Source organism: Aptenodytes patagonicus, chromosome 2 (assembly GCF_965638725.1).
Source record: "Aptenodytes patagonicus chromosome 2, bAptPat1.pri.cur, whole genome shotgun sequence".
Classification (NCBI taxonomy): domain Eukaryota; kingdom Metazoa; phylum Chordata; class Aves; order Sphenisciformes; family Spheniscidae; genus Aptenodytes; species Aptenodytes patagonicus.
In genome coordinates, this window is record NC_134950.1 from 56,507,565 (window position 1) to 56,528,686 (window position 21,122).

The 21,122-nt window shown below is 40.5% G+C and overlaps 1 protein-coding gene across 2 annotated transcripts in view; it reads left to right on the top strand.

The window, feature by feature from the left end:
* The window catches only part of ARHGAP28 (Rho GTPase activating protein 28), a 76,227-nt gene that overhangs the window by 23,962 nt on the left and 31,143 nt on the right, over positions 1-21,122 (top strand). Inside the window, exons 1-2 of one of the 2 annotated variants that reach the window (XM_076329940.1) lie at positions 3,374-3,459; positions 17,300-17,502. In XM_076329940.1, coding sequence (XP_076186055.1) covers positions 3,404-3,459; positions 17,300-17,502 — 259 coding nt within the window. In that variant the 5' untranslated portion in view covers positions 3,374-3,403. Of the gene's footprint in view, positions 1-3,373; positions 3,460-17,299; positions 17,503-21,122 lie in introns of those variants that run through there. The other variant, XM_076329939.1, reaches the window with a different exon arrangement.

Sequence of the window (21,122 nt, forward strand, 5' to 3'; positions counted from 1 at the left end):
ACTGTGAATTGCTGCAAGTGAGCCTGCCTCAGCTTCCTCCCATCTCTCCCTGACCGCATTTTTCTGTACCGCACAGGCAGCGAGCTGGGGACCAACCAAGGGACTTGGGTTGCAAAGGGGAACCCACCTTCCTATTCACCAAAGCCAACCAAAACTCACTTTAATTCCTAGGAAAACCTAAGTCACTGTTACCAAGGCTTGTTTAAATTCCATTAGAGAGCAACTTTGGGAAAAGTTAGTCCTAAAACTATATTTATCTGACTATTCAGACAAAGCCTAGAATTAGGTATAAAATTACTTTCATTTCTTCATACAGCTACAGCTCAAGGAGAGTAATAGTGGCAGCAGTGTACCACTTAATTAAAAAGAGGGAGAAGACATCCTTGAAGGAAGCGGGGAGGCCAGTCTTATGACTATTCAGTCTAGAGGTTGCCTCTGAATGCCTTTAGGTGGTAACACTGTAGAGGTATTTAGTCAGGAGGATATGGACTAGCATCACTATATTGTTTCAGGCAAAGAAGCAGTAGCTGCCAGGCAGTTTCTGGTCACCACCAGCACCAGCTAGATTTGTAGCATGAACAGCCCCACAGTCCACTACCAAATTCCTGAGCCACCCTTTTCCTTGCAGTTTATCCTTTAAAGGATACCGGTCCCTAAACAGACCTACAGACAGTGGTAAATGACCAGAAGTTTTCAAATTTTTCAAGGATTTATGTGATCCTAAAAGTTCACCAGAAGAAATAGAAAAGCAACATTAAGTCCAGTTTAAAACATAAAGCAAATTTAATTTCAAGATGAACTGTAAAACCAAACCACTTCTGGTTTTACTCTTTTCTGTCCCTTCGGAAATCTGTGGCTGATTCAGGAAGTCCTTTCCCTTCTTTTTTTTCCCCCAGGTTTTTTTTTTTTTCTTTCATTCTCTGCTTGTTCTGATTAAATAACAGGCTTTCTCTTCCCTTTATTCTGCTGAAGGGCTTTAGCCATGTCTTGGAGGAAGTGAAGGATATCAAAAAGCTTATAACCAGAAAGTCAGCTTCTCCTCCTGTATTTCAGGCTGGAGGAATGATGACAGGAATGCTGTAAATTTGACAGGCCAGTTTAAGCATTTCAATGGATAAACAAAGGTTTGGTGGAGGGAGTAAAGTTTGACCACCTCATATGCTTTCCATGCTTAAGAGTTATTTCTTAGGGCTCCTTTGACAGCATTAACAGAACAGTGTGTTTCCTCATCCTCCAGCTGCAGGTCAAAATCATCCCCAAATTTCAAGACTCGATCACCAGAATCTATCTTGTGGCCAAAACCCAATTCTGGGCCACTGTTCATACAAAACCCGGTGCATGCTTTTTTCAGCATTCATCTAGGCCTCCCACTGATCATCCCACTGTAGGAAAAGCACGAAAGGCTTCCCCATAAATATTTGATTTCTTAACAGCTGTACTCTGGCTCGCTTCTCCTTCCTCGCTGGCGTTGTGCACTATGCTTCTGCTCCAGGTGGAGCAGCCATCTCCGTGCAGAGAGAGCTCCTCATTAATTTGCATCTGGTCATTTATGATTTTTTGCATTACACTAATGGTAGTGTCTCATATCCCTTTAGCAGAAAACACATAAATTGGCTCTGTCTTTTTCTGAGCCACCCTACAGGGACTTTCCTGAATTACAGCGCAGCTTAGTGCTGATTACTTTTTAATTTCTCCTCCTAGGAAATGGATAAAAGGTTTAAGTTCTGACACAAACAGGAAAACACACTAAGAGGATTTATCCTGAAGGCATCTACTTTTTAAATAGTGATGGAGCAGTGTCAGTCCGTTTCCCACAAGGGCCAGAAGCCCCACCGCTCTTTGTTCCTGCAGCCTTTGTATGACTAGAGGCAGAATATCCTATCACAGACTGTCAGATAGCTTCCAGAATATGCAACTTGGTGATCATAGGCTGAGGAGGGACTCACTGCCACTAGGAGCATGAAGAAGTTGGGTTTCAGAAGGATTCTGCTCTGCTTCTTTAAGGATAACACCAAGGCTTTATTCTGCTCCGAGGTAAGACTTGTAGAATTTACTAAATGAGTAACTTCTCAGCCTTCCAGACCCTGCTCACTCCCTCTTGTTTTCTTAAACGAGGAGCGACAGGAGGGGGAGCAAGCTGTCAGAGTTATCACTAGTGGAATTTTCCAGCTTTACCAGGCAGGAAAGGGGGAGACAAAAAAAAGAAAAGATCCACTGTAGAAAAACAACTGGATACAGTGCAAACGAAAGCAACTGCAGGATGGGCATATGCACATTTTGCATTGACTCAAGCTATATGCAAATATGCCTCAAGAATCTATTAACATGAACCCATTTAAGGTTTTACTAACAAGGTGTGCTTCTGGAAAATTATACTCTGTTATAACACAATTTTTTCTCACCATTTATTCTGTTTAAAAATATGTTCCCCTGGAATAATGTTGCAGAGGGAGCAGAATCTTTACTTAAAATTGGATTAATCACAGTTTTTCCCATTTTTGCTTTCATTTGATTTGGAGTCAGAAATTTACCTTTTTCAGCTTTTGCCTTCTGATGTCATATAGATGTTTATGATAATTATGTGTATTTCAGCTCAGTGTCATGACCAGACTCTAACCTGCACAAGCAGAGCTTTATACAAACCTAGCTGTAAGGAAAGAAGAAACTTATGACATATCATTCCACGGGAGGAAAGCCAGGTCTGACAATTTAAGTGATGCGTTCACACAGATTACACAGCTAAATGAGCTAAAGTGCTTCTACATTCACAAATACATTATCCTAATCCACATTTTTCAAATTGTGCTCAAATCTGTACACTTGGCAGGCAGGGATTTGCAGGTAGCGCAGGCTCTTTCTAATGGCTACTTTCAGTTCGAAGGTGCTTATGTCTGGTAACCAGGTAAAAATCCAGGGCATCAGGGGGCTGGTGGTGAAGAGCAGGTAAAACTGTTTACCTAGTAATGAAAACTGGAGAAACTCAAGGGAGCTGGAAACTAGGACTTGTCCACATTTTTTTGAGGAAACTGGAAGTTTGTTTATGTAGTCTAAATAAATGCAGACAATAGACCATCAATCCAGCACTCACGGAGGGATTCCAGGGGTTTTCTCTCTGGCTGGCGTGACGCTCACAGCTCTAGACTTTCACAGCAAACACCAGGAGTGTTTGAGGAGTTTCTTTTAGCAGTTCTTGCTCTATGGCAGTTTGCACACACTGAAATGGCCAGCGCAACCTTTCCGGTTCCAAAGTCTGCCTGCAGCAAAATACCATGAGCTGGGGTCATGACCATCAGCAAAAATAATACTCCTTGCCTTGGGGAGAACTTTTCAAGGATTTCTTCCCCTGTTATTCCCTCGTAGGGGCAGCGCGAGGACTGTACTGGGGATCAAAGGGAGGTCTGAAATGACATCAGATGCTGCAGAGCAGCACAATATGATGATCATGGTCCAATATGATGAGTAAGTACATAATAGATTTTAATTGACTTTGATCAGGATGAAAGAGCAAGTACTTTCTTTTTCCTTTGTCAAACATGAAGACTTGCTGAAAGGAAACCCAGGCAGCTAATATCCCTGGAGATTTGACTTTCGCTGCTTAGGTTCTCGGTTGATTTGTTTAGAAAAGAGAATCAGATCAGCAGGATTATTGTGAAATTTCTACTGGACGGTTATACTCATAGCACTAACAGAGTTTCTTCAGCAAATACAGTGTCATTAGGAGTCCCAGTAGTGTTCTGTCAGGATGGGAGGTAGGGCTTACTGGCATAACTGATTGTCCACACTGCTTTTTGTGATTTTGTGACTCCTTTTTCATATGAATGGAAGAATTCTGAGGGATCTCCCATCACCGGGTTTGCTCCTGTTTGTTCTTAGTGAAGGTGATCCTGTCCATGCAATGAAAAGAGAGCTCACTCTTGGGTGTTAGGGCTTTTTCAGGCAGGGCTTTGCAGTGCAATTGCAAAGTGATTCCTAATTCAGAAAGTCTTTGTGAGACACAGAAATGTAGATGTTTCTAGATAGCTAGAAATTCTCTGCTGTTGATGCTGTTTTAAGATAATGACCAAATTCTGATGAAAATTAACCTAGCAACTCCAGGCAACATTGTATTTTCTTCAACTCTTAATTACTTTTTATTAGAAAGTCTCTTCAAATGTACTATTTCGGAAAACCTTAGGTGGTGAGTTGTGCATAAGTGATCATAATGATATAGCAGCCTCTTAATTTGACAGATCTTTCTCCCACCCAAATGATTCCAACTACTTTGCATAAAGTCTGCTCCATTTTTATCTTGAATTACACTTCCATTAAGGAACGAATTAATGTTGATCCCCTGGTTCATGCCGTACAAAACATTTCATTTTATGTGTTATCTGGACTTTTTAATAAAGGCTTTTAGGAGATTACTAAAGTATTCCCTCCCTTTGTTCCCATCTTTGTTGTGTATTCATATATATATATATTTATCTGTGAGTATGAATCCATATATATGTGTAGTAATCTTCCCCTTAGGATATTGTGTATGTATGTCATAAAGGAAAAGGAGATTAACGGTACAGTACAATACAAACAGGCTGACTTTATGGTGGTCTTGCAGAAACTCCTGCCAAGCAAAAGAATCAATAACAGCTGTGTTAATCAAAGCCAAATTTAAAAGATAAGGCTTGAATTTAGGTGGTCAAAATCCCAGAAAACTGGGCAAGCTTAATGCTCACAGAAAAAGAACTCCAAGGACAAAGAGTGTAATGGTACACAATTAAGTTGAAGGCAAATTTTCAAAAGTGCTTCTGTAACTTAAAAGCCTAAGTACCACCTTCAAAATTGACTTTGTGCGCAGGAGCATTTACTCTCCCTGTAAGTCCACAGGGTTTGTGCTCCTGAATCCTTCAGTCTTTTCTGAAAATGGGAGTTAGGTGACCGCCCTCCTAAGTCCCTTTTGGAAGCATAATCTGTAGTCACCTGGAAGTCCAGAAAAGATACTGGTCCAAGCAGTGGCTGAATACCAACCAGGGATACCAACTCAAACCAAAGAACTAGAGGTACAAGCATGATTATTCCCGTTTTACTGGAAAGCCATCTATCGTCTCTGTTTTGGATTAAACTCGTGAAGATGTGTTAGCCTGTTCAAGTTCCCGTGGAAGCATTTTGAATCAATTGTAACTGACGTAAATATAGCCTTTGACTGGAAATCTTCCAGAGCGAGAGAGCTGCAACAGTTCAGCCAAGATGCATTATATCAAAAGCATGGATAAGTAATTCAGTGTCCTTGTGGGAAGGATAGCATTACAGCTTCACAACATTCATAAAGTGCCTGCACAGTGAAAGATCTAACACGATCATTAGACGATGGATGAATGCCCTGTGAATCTTCACCCCCTATCATGGATCATGGCTGTTATCTAGGCAGGAGTGGGAAGAGGAGCATGTACTCACCACGACAGAGGGCACAACAACAGCTTAGTCGTACTCATTTGATGTGAGCATGTGAGCTTTCAAACATGAATACTACGTTTGTAAAGCAATATTAATTACTTTTTAGAGGCTATCCAGCCAAGAATATGTACAGGGCTGACAAAGCTCAGTTAGAAACTTTGGCCAAGCTCTGCAGGACTTACAAAAGATTAGCGGTTCTATTACTCACAGTGTACCATAGCTTTAAGTCACGAACTAGCTCTTGTATTTTTAACCCTCTTCTGTGGCAAAACATCTGTGTGATTTTAGAGATGTTGCTTTACCTCCCTCTGTAATTCTTATTTGACAATGTCTCCATGGTCCTCTTATGAGGAATTAGCTCTTGCCCATATAGTTAATTAAATGCTACAAGGGGTGGGTGGGGTGTTTAATAGTTACCAAATTCTTGATTCTGTTGTTACTATCCACCACATGATGATTTGGTATCTGGGTTCAGATTCCTAGCTGTGACTGAGGAGAACTAAACACAGCTTAAAGAGGCAATTCTCCAAAGTCCTCTTTCCACTCTCCTGGTGTGACCTGGTGCAAACCCAGAACAGCTTAGAACAAACCAGAACAAATTAGTAACTGTCAAAACAGCCAAGAGTAATCCCTTCCTGTAATACATGATGTCTACAAAGTTGCTGTAGAACTTTCTAGCATGGTTCTGGGCCATCTAGGGTTTCTGCTTCCCAGGAGAACATGAATGGACATTTTGTACCTATGTTAAGATGCTTGAAGCCAATATAATATTATAATATTATATTATAATATTGTCCCTCTACATCTTCTGAGCCTTGAATAATTCCCTCCAACGTGAGCCCATTTTCCTCAGAGATTTCCAAGAGCTACCTCTGACTCCCCCAGTGTCAATATTAAGACATTTAAACTTCCAAACCCTATGCACAGGAGTAATTTGGCTGGCTTCAGCATGGCTGCTTGTAGGATTCAGAATTACTCATATCACTGAGGAACTGTGGACAACGGCACCATGTTTTGTAAATATTAGTGGTCTCTCTAGCTCCAAGAGCTTCACGAGCTGCAGTATATTTGAAAAGTTAGTTTTGAAATACCTGGCATGCTGCAGCTTCCCTCAGAGTGCTCATAGATGAAATATTTGAGATAAACCTCTAAAATAAAATAAGCGGGAGAAAAAAAAGGTAGTTGAAGGAAACTGGAAAGTTGCTGTGCATCATGTACTAGTATTCCCATGTAAAAGGTGATTTTTCTTATTCTGTTATTTGCCTTTTTTATGGGCATTGTAAAGAAATGTAACCTAGTCAAAAATTTCCAGCTCTCACTGGAGTTCAAGTGGTTTGGAAGCATCGCTGATCCGTTTGGCTCCTTACATAGAAAGTTCATGTTTTTCACAGGCACGTAGTACAAACATTTGAGCACAAACTAGAAAAATACAATTTGAAATTTAGTGTGTTGCCTTGAAAATTCTCATGAAGATGTTCCCTCTATCTCTTTAGCACAAGCCTAGAAATCACTTTAAGATCACAGAAAATCTTTTTTACCCCATTGATTAGAATTGTATAGCCAAAGTATAAGAATATGCATTGTTTTTTCCTTTCCTTCTTCATTCCTCTGTTGAAGACCTGAGAATATAATAAACTAAATTTGATTTTGTGGTCCATTGATTCCTCAAAAAATGGGAATGTCTGCTCTTTGGAGACCTGTGATCTTCTACTTGGTGTTCCCTGTCTGTTGTGTTTGTCTCCATCAAATTTAAGCTTCCGTTCTTCATCTCCAGCTCTGCTCGGTCCTTTCTTACGGTTACATCTCCCATCGTCTCACCATGACCTTTCCTAGTACTGGTAATGTTACTAGTATCATCTGGCAACTCAAGAGGCTCTTGCCAACACATTTCTGTACCTACATTATAAATTAAAACTCTCTAGACCAATCTCCAACAGGAGTCTTCTACCAGCTCCTGCATTAAATTCAGCTTTATGCTTACACAATTATGCTTGTACAGTTATTGGTGTCCTGAATGGGAGAGGTTACCAAATAATATACTGCTATTTAATTTTAAAGTGAGTGAAACACCCTAAAATCTTGACCAAAAAGAAGACGAGTGAGTTAGCAAGAAATTAGTTGTTCATTGTTTCCCTCAAAAATGTTGGTCAAAAATCTATTCTAATATAGCTTGCTTTTTAAAGCTTGAAGGTGAAATGTGCACCGCATTAGCAAAACTTCTATTGGCTTCAGCAGAGACAAGAGGATTTACCTCTGTTAATATTGCCTAGCGGTTTGGGATTTTTTAGTAGTTTATTTCTTTTAGAATGTAAAGTACCATAGTTGCTTTGACTCTGAGCTTTTTGTAAATATTTAGAACTGGATGGAGAGAGAGGCTGGTGTGTGACTTCTTCTGATAAGGAGATATGACGGTCACAGGCTGTTGGAGAAACATGTGGGAACACACCCATCAGCTGCAACACCCATCCCTTGCCCTGTGTGTCAGGTCCCCCTGTGCCGCACTGGTATCACCTCCTCTCTGCACAGAGCCCTTACCAGCTTCCCTGCTCGCTCCACCTCTACACGAGGCTCCCACCCAGCCCAGCAGCACTTGCTTTCTGGAAAATGGAAAAGGAAGGGGAAGAGGCAGGGTTCGGGATTGGCTGCAGATGGAGAGATGGAAGGGTAGAGATGAGGTCTCATCTTGCCTCAAGTCATCCAGAATAAAGTCGCAGTCTGTTCTGGGCATTGACAAGAATAATCAACAGACAATGTGCTAAAAATCTGTTTTTCCGTAGTTTCCACGTTGATGTGCTTTCCATCAGTTTACAACTGATGCATAACCATTTTTCTTCAGGTAAAAATAGGAACATAGCGCTTTGAGATATTCTCCAAGATTCATCTGCATTGCTTTATTCAGTGTACATTCTTCATCTACACTGCTTTATTAAGCAGCCTCATTAACAAAAGAACAGTCTATTCAACAAATTTGGGACTCTTTCCAAAGTAACTCATACAATCTTTACCAATGTGCTTGGGTGGCAAAAAATACAATTATGTGCACATCTTGATTTTTATTTGGCTACAGCATTTTCCAGCAAATTTTTCATTCCTTCTGACTGATTCAGTATGCTACAAAGTACAACAGGCCATGGAAAATACAAGACGAGGGTTCAGAATTGCCTGACAGCCAACCCAGAGCTGCCGAGAAAAATCTAAATGGTGAGAAGTACATTTGCTCATGAAATTTTTGTGATTTGTAATAACTTCAACATTAGCAGTACCACAAAGAAGGATGTTCTGAATTTAAATGTAAGGGATAAATTAAGCCAGTGGGGTCGTAACAGTTTATAACTATCTGAGAAACAGATCCAGGATTTTTATAATGACTATGTGATGTTGCTCCTCACTCTGTTGAAAGATTTAACAGTATCTTCACCACATAAGCATTTTTTTCAATAAAATTGCTTTAAAAATTGTGTGTTGCTTCGATTTAATAGTTCAATGTGTTGCTTTACATTACTTCAGTCCAGTCCTGTGAATGCTATTAAGCACAACATTCAAAATGTTTTCTCATGAATTGCAGGGTAACCGATAACCATTCCTTTAACACATTTAAAGGAAAACGCAATATCTCATGAAAATAAGTACTGCTTGTTTGCTTAGGTCCTGAATCCTTTGGAAAAAAATGTAACGGGTGGAGTGGTGACATTTACTTAAAAGGGTGCATTAATTATAGGAAGGGAGAAAGTAACAGCTGGAGTTCACTTAAAGCTAAGCAAAAGAAAACTTCAAAGATATATTGCATGACTTAGAGCTCCTGTTTAGTTTACGTGTTCACTCTCTAAAAGTATCTGCCTCCCTTCATTGATTATGTCAGGAACTTAAAGAGCTTACTTTTGCAATGTATGTAGTTGCATTAGATGCCTTCCAGTAGATAGTATGGTCCAGTTCTTTATGTTGTTACCTTAATTCAACAAAATGACTGAATTTGTCTTTTGAAGTGTTTCAGAGAGACAAAGTCCTATAAATACTGTGAGTTCCTTAATGATAATAATCATGCTAGTTGAAAGGATAGCTCCTTTAGAATGATCTAAAATAAAAATAAGTATATATTCTTCCACAATTGCCACATAAATGCAGGCAATGTTAGCAGCTGTACTGAAAGCTGTAGAAAGTTTGACCCCTTATGTTTCAGTGTTTCATCGTGCCTGATGAGTATTTTAATATTTCTTTTTCTTTAGAAAATCTAGTTTGTGACTCTAGAGCGAAAAATCTTTTAACGCTGTCCAGTTTACATCCCCCATGGGTTTGGCTTGGTTTGCTTCTTTGCTTGTTGAATGATTTAAGCCTCATCTGAGCTCTCAAACCTGTGCATTTCCTGCAGTTTTAACTGTATCCTGTTGTGTTATAAATAATGACTCTGGCTAAGTGTGAGTTGCTGGCAAAGGCTTATCAATTTTATTGTGAGAGAAGATTCTGGATCAGTCTGCACATTACCTTCCTTCTCCCAGCTTCCTTGGTATTTGTAGTTACACACACATGCGTGCATAGTGGCCTGACGTACTCCATCTGGCTTGAGACGATTCTATCCTCGGGGGCTGTTGCTTACCTTCGAAGTGATGCTGCCAGAGACGTAGGAAGCAAAAGAGAAATACAGCTTTTCCACCACCTTTTGTGAGAGCTTTCTCGCTCCTACAGATAGCTCTCTGTGGAGGGACCAAATGAATGCAGTGAACAGCATTAAACTTTGTGCAGTACCAGGGTTTAGGCAGGATCTGGTGCACTTGTGCTTCCCCCTCTCCTTTTCATTCATGTGACTGCTTCATCTTTGCTTGCTGCTTTGGGTAAGACACTGGGTAGCTGCTTGCACCAAGCTGCAGAGCGAAATGTGTCTGCCTCATGCTTACCGTGTGGCTTAACCAAGTAATTCATCCCAAGGACTGGTAATCTTATAGTAGTATATCCAGGGCTGTCATACATCTTGATTTCAAATTCTGTCCGGGTGGAATTTGAAGGGTTTGCCTTGGATTTCGGGGTGCTCAGCTACCTAGCGATCTCTCTGGGTGAGTGCCAGATAGCTGGAATTTTTGGAGGCCTCTACTCAACATGAGTGGATAAATTGTACAGTGCATGCACGGTGAGTCCGACGCTCCTGGAGGCCTTCATCAACTCTGAGGCATATGTACAGCGAACTGTCAGATTCATTGGGTTCAATGCTCAGGCACAAGTCATTTGTACTGTACATGCACAATAGATCAAACATTTCCTGGAAGCACGGGATTTCCTAAGCCCACAGTACATGGCCCACATGCCTATGTTTCTTCCTGGAAAACTTTGGTCTGCCCTAGATATATGGATTTATTTCATATAAAAGCAATTGGACTTAAGGAAGCACTAACACAACAAAAGAATTTGTCACCTCTAGCAATAAAAATGTGTTGGAAATGTTTAAGATGTTTAAACTGGCTGCTCACAACCAGCTTTTGCCTGCTGTAGGCCATGTCCAGATGCTTCTTATCTTGCCCATACCCATTGAAAATTACATCTAACATACTCTGCCATGATCTGCTCATGTCCTTAAGTCTTCAGCATTCAAAACTAGCTTATCCTGCTGCCTCTTAATCTATATGAAAAGAATCCTTTTCCAATTCACTTGAAAAAAAAATGGTTAACAGAACGTACTCTTGTTAGTGTTAATCATTTGGGAATCCCTGCTGCCCTTTAGGAACAGCCTTGTTAGGAGAATGAAGACAAAATAGAGTCCCTTTCAGATTTTCACAGACGCATTGAAGCCACGTAGTGCACTGTCTCTGTCGCATCAGGCCAGTGCTGAAGTGATGCGATTGCCAGTGTGGAGGAGAGGTCTGGGTCATGTCCCCAAAGGTCATCGTTGCCAGCAGGCAATACCTAGAGAGTATATTCCCTGCACTCTCCTAGCTCAAAGGGTCTGATTGTGAGAGCCCTCACATTGAAACGCACAAACAGAGAGAGATTCTTCTGCAATCTCCACGCTCAGCCACAGAGCGGTCACAATGTGGCCCTTGTTACAGGCGGGGGACATCCATACCACTTATGAAAAAGTTGCATAAGAGAGAGCTGAAGAACCCAAGGTGAAATGCATTTTTAAATGCTGGCAGGTAACGCTGGCATGCAAACTCTACAGCTGAATCTCCTAACTCCTGTTACTACTTTGATGAGTTGCAGATGAGTTATAAATAAATAAATGAAATTCTTTTTATTCCTTTAAATCTTATAAGTCTTATAAGTCTTTTCTTTTTTAAGTCTTTAAATAATAAGATTCATTAAACAAGTCCTTTCGGTCCAAAAAATGTTTGTGGAGACAGAAAAGCATCTTTAGAAATAAAATTAATAGTTGACAGAATACAAAGACATGCAAAGTACTGAATTCCTGTGTTTTCAAGTCTAGCCGATACAATAATGTGATAACTCAGCTTATTTTAAAACGCAGCTTTGTAACAAAGAGCAATCAGATTAATCTGATTTTGGAGTTCAGCTAGGCAGCAGGATGAGAAAATTATTACTGAAATAAAATCCTATTCTGCTTCTCACTCAAACACTCTGTTACAAGGGAGGCTGGGTGATACCTCCGTGAAATCAATGATCATGACAGGTTAAATATTTGCTATGCTAGATGTTAGAGAAAGAAAAGGGAAACTTTAGGATCCACTGCCTACAACTTGCCTAACATCTGCAAGATAATCAGAAACAGAAGCATGCAGGCAGAGTTGGGGGCATATTGTCTGAGATATGCCCCTCTCTGTGAGCAGAAGCCACCAAGCATGGAGAGAAGGAAACAAGCAGACAGCGAATAGTGCTGGAACAGGGTTGCCAGGAAGGAACCAGAAGACAAGATATATTTGGGGCAAGAGTGAACTGTGCCGTGAACTGTGCACAAAGATACTACTTCCAATTGCTGGACTCTGCCTGGAATTTGTACTTATTTTATTAAAAAAAAAAAAAAAAAAGAGAAATATTGGCATATGACTGATTCCTAACATTTCAGAACAGAGAAAAATATAGTTCTTAATAAAGAGGAATGAATTTTGTTTCCCTATCAATGCAAGCTACCATCCCCTTTTTTATATTTGGGAAGAGCTGAGCGGAGAGTGGGTAATTATTTTTTGTCAGAAGTTGGTGAATTATTATGATAAACTGAAGGACAGAAAGATCTGGATACAGGACACAACACTGTACTCTGCCACTGTTGTGGTTTTCAGGCACTACTGACTTCATTGGATTAAGTGGCTACACTGATAGAATGATTGCAATACGAAAAAGTGGATCTTAGTCCTGAAATGACCAGGAGAATTTGCTTCCTTCATCTTCCCCATTCCTATAAATGTGACTAATTGTGGTGAAGCAGGTTCACAACCTGCTGAATGAAATGAAGCATAAAGACACACAGAGTAAGATGTCCTGTCTCCCTGTGTAAACAAGGATTAAGCGTTGGTTTTAACTACAAGATGGCTTTATTGCTCCCGTTTGTTTTATGGATTCTTTACCACCCATTACTTAATTAAACTGAAAACACAAGCCTGGCTTTATCATTAGTCAGCCTGTGAGCAATCATTGGGTGTCACTGAACCAGCTCTTCATGTGGTTTGACAAACCTTCACTTCGGGGATAGGATAAGAATTGCTTATTGGATTTGGCTTGGCTATCCTGAAATCGATGTGTGCTGTCAGACCCTGAACAGCACACTTCTGAGTGATATACGGAATATAAAATATAGGTTCAATGGGCCTGTTTTGCTATTGCATTTCATCAGCGTTATGAACATACACCAGGGCAAAACCAGAGTCACACACAGTTGAATCAGCCTCCTTGTGCCCCATAGAAATACCCTGCTTCTTTGCAAAAATCTTTCCACAGAAAGCTTTCTACATGATATCATCATATTTCTCCTTACTGCAACTCTTTAACCCTTTCTTCTGTGACCAACATCCAGTAATAGAGGAGTTCTTTGATAACATTGGCCGTTCCCTTCTTTCTTTTTCTTTCCTTTTTCAAGGGTTTGGGTTTGTGTCTGTGTAGTTTGTTTTGTTGTTTTTTTTAATTCCACCCTGAAAACAATTTCAGCTCGTTCAGTGCAGTCACTGTAATTTTTGCTCAGTGCTTAAGGTTCGTCCCTCTCTCCCAGCATTTTCCATCTAGGAAGCCAGAATCTGAGATCCCTCCTGTGTTTAATTTAGTCAGCCTTTCAGATTAGCTCACCACTGCCTGTGTGTGTGAGGGACAAATGAAACTGAGCATGAGCTTCATGATTGCTGCTTACCTAAAAAGACTGGTTTTCAAATTTTCTGCAAGAACAACAGATTTGGCTTAGTGAAAACATTTTATCCTTGTAAACTTCTCTACAGACACTGAGAAAAAGAGCAAACAAGCCAGAAAGACTTGAGGGTGGAAAAGGTATCCAGAACATAGGTTTTCTGCTAGGAGAGTTCCCAGGTGACAGGCAACCTGGGCTTGTTCAGCTATTTCTGAGACAGGCAGGCAGCTTGCTGAGTCAGTGCTCATTCAGTGTCCTTCAAGAATGAATTAAAAGCAGTGAAGAATATGCTTTGCTTCCTCAGTAGGTTTGGTGTTTTTTTTTTTTCCTGAAACTGTTTTGAGCAGCTTTGGCTGGAGGAAATGGAGACAACAGCCATTATCACATAAAAGCAAGACCACTTCCTCCAGGACAAAAGCCACAGGTATATGGGTCAAAACGGCAGCTGGAGGTCTTTTCAAACACATGAGCTTTTAATAGGCAGACTCAGAATAATTGCAGAAGGTTTGTACCAGACCACCTGGAAGCAAGCTTCAGCTGTTTACCAATAAGGATAAAGCACCTCTGTCTAACCTTTCTTGTTACAGGAATTTTACACAGCTTGATTTAATCCGGGCTGAGATAACAAGCCTCAGATATGAGGTTCTCAGGAGAGTTTGTTCAGCTGATTTTCCAAATAAGCTCTGTACTTTTAATATTGTTGTAAACGCACGTTAATTACCCAGGAACCTTAGACGTATTTGGTAAAGCTGGTTGTCACAGCAGTTGTTGCCATGCTACGTGGTCTGTTTTGCATTTAGCTTTTTGGTATGGTAATATTACAAAATAGCATAATCACTGTGGGGAGAAAAGAAACAACCCACCAAGCCTCTTTCTTCCTAATATGGTGAAATTAAAAGCTTTGGGTTGAGCTAGCTGAAGTGCTGATGGAGTCAAAGCCCAAGGATCAGTCTGGTGTGGTGCGTGAAGAGCACAAGGGTTATGGTCAAGATTCACACTGGGAGGGCAGGAAATGTTTAAATTCCCTGACCATGACTAAATGATGGGAGCCAGCAATGCTATCAGGAAAAAAGCCCTCTTCTCGTCCCAGCACGTGTCTGATTCCAGACCAGCGAGAGCATTTCTTCCTACGATTGCTAGTGTGGGAGCTCTGGGCTGTGTTATATAGCAGATGTAGGGACTTATTTTTCACAAAGGTTTATACTAAGCAGGGTTATGAATTGCTCAGTGGGCAGCAGCGTGGGGGTCTCAGGCAGAGCCCCGAGATAAAGAGGAGGCCAGGGAGAGACAGGCTGGGGCAAGATGATGGGCACCCGCTGCATGCCTGACACCAAGCCTTGGCGTTTCTCTCTGCTTGTACAACGCCCGGTGAAAAGGGGCCCCAAATGCCATTAGAGTGCCAGGAAGTTTTGCCTTTTTCCTTATTTGTGTTCATTATCACCTTTTAAACAAAAGAGCGCCACTTTTCACAGCAGTAAGCAATTGGCTGGCGGGAGCTGTTTCCCCTGTCCCCACCAGCTCCCAGCTGAAGACGTGGGGGGTTTTGGCTGCTTCTCAGGGGTTCTGCTTCTGCTGGTTAAAAACTCTGCTTGGGGACACTTGGTTCAGTATTAACTCATGGTATTTAAGTCCTGTGAGACTTGCATTATTTTTTTTTCCTTGCTGATGCTGATGCAGGGAAGAGAGAGAGGTGAATCCAGATACATAATTCCAGTAATTATGATTTGTCAGGTACCCCAGTCATCTGAGGCTTTGCAAACAAAAGCCGACTGAAACACTCGTGTCTCCCCAGAGGGAGAGCTACATGGAAAGCACTCAAATAGCTTTAACCACACTTGTGTCACAAATTCTTCTCAGATTTGGTGACTGTGTCTTGTTCTAATTAAAACAATAACAGTTTCAGTGCTATGTTTAAAAGCAAACAATCATTTGCTGTTTATGAGGAAAAAAAGGATAGAAACACTGAAGATAGCACTTCTCTTCCTGGAGGACGTGTCTCCACGGCACCATAGTACATTTTCTTCTGCTGAAATACTGTCACCCATCAGAAAGCTTTGCTTCCCAGCAGCTGGCCAAGAGCACACGGGCAGGTTTGGCAGCTGAATCATCTGTATGACACCTCTGTGTGTTCAAAAAGGGGCAAAGGCCTGAGCTTTGCCTTTTTAAAACACTGATAATGTCCACAGCTGGATTTGTTGTGCTCCATTGTTTCCACCGCTGCTCCCCAACCTAGGGCTCAGACCTAACCCAGAAAGAATTGCCTGGGACCACCCAGACGAAGCGAGGAGGCTCCAGGAACCTCAGGGAAGCAGCCAGCCCTTCGCTGACGAGGGGGATGCAGCAGAGGTAGCAGCACAAAGGGGGAAAAGCACATCCAGTCAGCTTTATTAAATAATATATTGTTTATACATCCATTACGAAAATGTTGACAAGGAGGGAAATACTGAAAAGGAAGTATCTTTTTTTCAGTGGAGTAAAAGTGATGCCTGTGGTTTTAAACAAAGGCCTGTTGGCAGGATGATGCCATAAAGAAAAGGAAGAGAAAGGGAAACTGCGTTTGAATTAATTCAGATAAGTGAAGGCCAGAAGACCCTATGACAGAATTTTCCATTAATTCCTGTAGTCTAGCTCTCTGCCATAATTACGTTACCTCCTGACTCCTTTGTACAAATATTGTTGTGGTTATTATTACTATTTACTGTAACTACTGTAATTACACTTACAAAAGCTGCTTGCAGTATTGCAATCATCATAATGTGAAAGAGTAAAGACAGACAAGACTATTGTGGGTATTTTATAAGATTTTGTATGAATTTGTATAACTGTCTTCAGTTGCAAGAATTTACAGTGAGAAAAGACAAGAACAAAGGAGTAAGGAACCTTTTTTTTGATTGCATCACTGTATTGAATCGTAACTTGAAATTTGAGTTTTAGTGAATCATAATTTTCTTTTAAACTGTGATCAAAACCTTCTGCTTGGCCTAAAACATACTATTTCATTTCAAAGACAAATTTTGTTAAGATTTCATTTATTTTAATTTCTTTTTTAAAATGGATTATTTTTTAAAGGATTTCCAAAAGAAAAAGGTAATTATTCTTCTGAATTAATATATTTCAAGTTTTTAATTCTTTTCTGGAGCCAAGATGAGTTTGTAAAATATTTCATGGTTCCCAAGTCTGATTATTTTTCCCCAAAGAAGTTTGCACTGAGGCATTTCAGCCAGTAAGCAAAACAGGAAGGGATAGAAAGAGAAACTGAGGCACAAGGAAGTTAAAATACTTTTCCAATGTCTCATTAGATGGGTATCAGTTTTAGAAATAGAAATTGCATCTCCTGAGTCCCCGTCTATGGCAGAAAACACTAAAGGATATTAAAGACATAAATTATTAGATACAAAACAAATTTCCAGCCATAACTGTTATGAGCAACAGAGATCATGAAGACCACCAGAACTGTGCACTTTGCCTCCAACATCTTGTTCCCTGCTCCCCGGTACAGTCACGGTTGAAGCCCTAGTTGTGTGCTTTGTCTGCATGGTACAAATTAGCATGAAAGAAAGATAGACTATTTTTATTTTCATCTCTGTCTCTTTTTAGAAAGTCTCTCCCTCGTTGTCGAAGAATTAACAGGATGCTTTCCAATGAGTCGGCACCTCCTCCTGCATTCAGTCGCTCCAACTCACAGGCCTCCATGGACAGTACCTCCATGGAGGACTTCTGGTGCGAAGTGGAGAGCATCAAGGAGAGCAGTGAAGATGGATCTGAAGAAGCAACACTCCTGGAGTTCAGACCTGCTGATGGTGAGCACACGAACACCACTTCTTCCTCACACTTTGGCTTTGCCTCGTCTCTTTAGTGATGCCCTGGTCTCCTTCCTACTGTCATCCAGTACAAGCAAGAGTGCTAGGCTGGGTCTATGATTATTGTAACTCTACTTCTGAATGTCACAGTCAATGTACAAGAGATCACTGGAAAGGAACAACAATTCAATCTGGTTTATGCACTGGGGCTGGTAACTGACTTCTGAAGTAGGGTTTTTTGCACCAATTTTATTTGTACTTCAGGAGGACAGATGTGGTGTAATTCGGAAAAGAGAGGCACTAAATGAAAACTTCATCTCCAGCATTAAATAAAATAGACCAAAACGTATAAAAGGACCAAAAAGTTCATTTAGTCTACTGGAATTTTCAGCTTTCTGGCTTTTGGTAGGATATAATGCAGAAGTTATGAAAGTCTTGAAGCAGTTTTTGGTTAGATATTGTTTGCTGCTATCAGAAATTTGATAACTGCCAGTTTCTCCAAGATGATTGCGCGATTTAGATATAATTCAAGGAGACATTAGAGGTAAGTCTGAATATAAGGCTGCCTACATCATTCAGACTCCCCACTTGTCAAAATTCATTCATCACATACAAATTATGCTGAAGGTATTACTACCTTATTCTGTTACCTTAACATTTCCCCCTCTCCTTTTTCATAATGTATTTGGAAAAACATGTAATAGTCTGCACTAGCTTGTTGCAATGCAGCTTTGTGTTAGATGATTTGATAACATCTAGAACAGCAGTTCTCATTTTTTTCCCAGTTATGACCTGACTTACACATGCATTATATTGTGCAACACAAAATATCAGGTGTTACTATAGGATGAAACCAAATTTCTTTTGAGGTCATGACCCACTGGTAGCTGCTGCAACCCTTTTGTGGATCATGGCCACTAGTCTGGTAACTACTGATCTAGGGATAGATTTTGAAACAATGGTGTGTTCTTTCCATACAATTATTAACATGAGTGACGATGTATTTTTCTTACCTTGACGTGCAATGGGATGTCATTAATTCTGCAACCAGGAAGAAGGGGGGAAAGGGTGCTACTTTATTAAGCAACCAAATATGTAACCACTCATGATAAGTATCCCACACAGAGTTGTCTAGCTCCAACCATGTACCATTTCCATGGGGAACACCTCCCACTCACTAGTTCCAGGTAGGGCTCTCCTGGAAGCAAAAGAAGACCTCCGTTCACCAGAAGCCTCAGTGTGCTATGAGGGCTACGGTCTGGCAGCTTAAATCCAAACTGCAGTTCTTTGTGCTGGCCTGTGGTCTCAAATAAAAATAAATCAAGGTGTAACATTGAAACTTTATGGTTATTGTTATGGGAAGGCAGAAAAGCAGTCTGCCTCAATCAGTTTGACCTTATTGGGAAAATTCCTGTCTGATCATGCTCTCTAGCTTAGAGACCCCAGAAAGAGATTGTGAATCTCTTGGTGTCTCCTTCATGCAATTGTCAGTGTGAACTGGGTGTCCCTGACTTGTCTGCACGGTCAGGGGACTGTCACATATCTGAGAGTTACCAAGCTGGATAAGTTAGTAGGACAAGGCAATACAGGAGCCCATTTTCCACGTTCTCAGAAACTTTTCCATCAGTTTCATCACTGCTGAGCTAAATCTTCACAACAGTGCAAATTCTGCTGTAGTCCCACGTTACCCTTTGTCTGATTACACCTCATCACATTGCATTGATTTTTTTCCCCTGTCCTGAATTAAAAAAGAGACTGCAAGGTAAAATGCAATACATGTCCACACTTCATCTACCTTCATACTGTTGTTTTAAACACATATATATTGCATACACCCTCACACAACCAGGCAGTGCTTGTTCTAGTTATTAACTTCAGGAATATATTCAGTCTAGGATTATAAATCTTGGAAATAATAGTGAGTTCTATTAAGCTCCTAATAGGATAATACTCCTTGTCGAGAATCAAAACACTGAAAATCAACGTAGAAGTCCTCAGGGCAAAATAAAAATAAATATTCATCACCCTTTTGAGATGTCTTTGAGAGGAAGAGATGCAGAATCCATAAGAAGGAAACCAAAGGGTGATAGCAGCCAGGCATCACTGATACTGTTGAAACCACACAGCTGGTTTTTTGCCAGACCACATGTGCAAGGGGAAGACATCAGCACACTTAGTCTGTTGACATTAGTAACTACAGTCAAGAAAGAAGAGAAGATCATAACAAGTGATACAAGGGATGAAAATGTAGGGGAAGAGGAAGTCGTGGGGTATTTAAGATGGCAGTGATGTGCAGAACTGCTTTAACACTTGGTGTTACAAGGCTGGGATTCTGTGAGTTATTTGAGGTTATATCTGAAATTCAAAGAAAGGCACACCTCTTTCCTAGCAATCTCTATGAGAAAAAGATCATTACCAACCAGAGGGAACCCTCTTGATTATCTGTTTGTCTTCTGGTGGAGCAGAATCAAACACAGTATCAAGACCCTGCTGTATAAGTAGCGACCACTATAAAAGCCATGTTTTGTAAAACAACGTTTTTCTTTTAGCCCTTATTTAAACATATGTATCATAACATTTTGATTTTTTTTTTTTTTTAATGCAGAAATTCCTTCTCTTTAATAGTTTTACTCCTCTGGTTGTTGTCATTGTTTCTTAGTCTATTGTTTGTGAGTGGTTGGAACAGGAAAAGGGCAAAAGCCAGAGAAAACAAATCACAGGGGCAGCTGGTAAGTAGGCACAGTTTCATGTCTGCTTTACTATTTTTCATAGCATCATGAAAGCCAAGTTTGATTAAAAACTAAATTCTTGGAAAGAATATGTCAGGACAAAAGCCAAAAGGAATATAATTAAGAAACTGGAACACAAATGGGTGTGGCTAGAACAGCAGCACACGGAAATGAAAAGAGACCTTGTTAGAAAGAAGAGTGAGGATGGCAGAAGAACCATTGGTTCAAGGAGGGGAAAGGAAGACCCTGTCATCCTATCTATGGATACAGAAAGGATCAGAGCGGAGACAAGCCGTTTCACGGGATACAGGGCTGGTCACATCCCATCTTACACACAGCAGGGGTTTTAGAAGCAGATATTTTTTGTAGAGCTTTGTGAAGAGGCAAGGCAGTTAACAAGCAAGTCAGCGAAGGCACACGTGTAAGATGCTTTCACTTGTCCCTACCATCCAGCCCTGCAGTTTTCTTTTTTGTGTACCTAACTGCCAAAGTGCAGCAAACTGGTATCTATCAATCTGCCTGCATTCTGGTGTCAAGAAGAGGCAATAAAGGGAGTGAAAATACCAACCTGCCATTAAGACCAGCGCTGGGACAAAAACAATAAGGGCATTGACTAGTTGTTTTATAGAACAGGCTGCAAATTAATCCATTTCCTGTTTGACATGTTTATTTGTAATACCCCCTCTTCAGTCAAAGCTGGAATGCAATTATTGTCTTGTCTCAAACAGCGTATTGCTGAGCCAGGATTGTTCATAGACAGAATTAAAATGAAGGCCCTCAAAATCTCCTATGTGAAGAGAGATTTTAAAAGACTGACTCTTTACTTTAAAAAGCAGACAAACAAAAAGGCAATGACAACAAAATTTAAAATTACTAAATGATTTAGAGAAG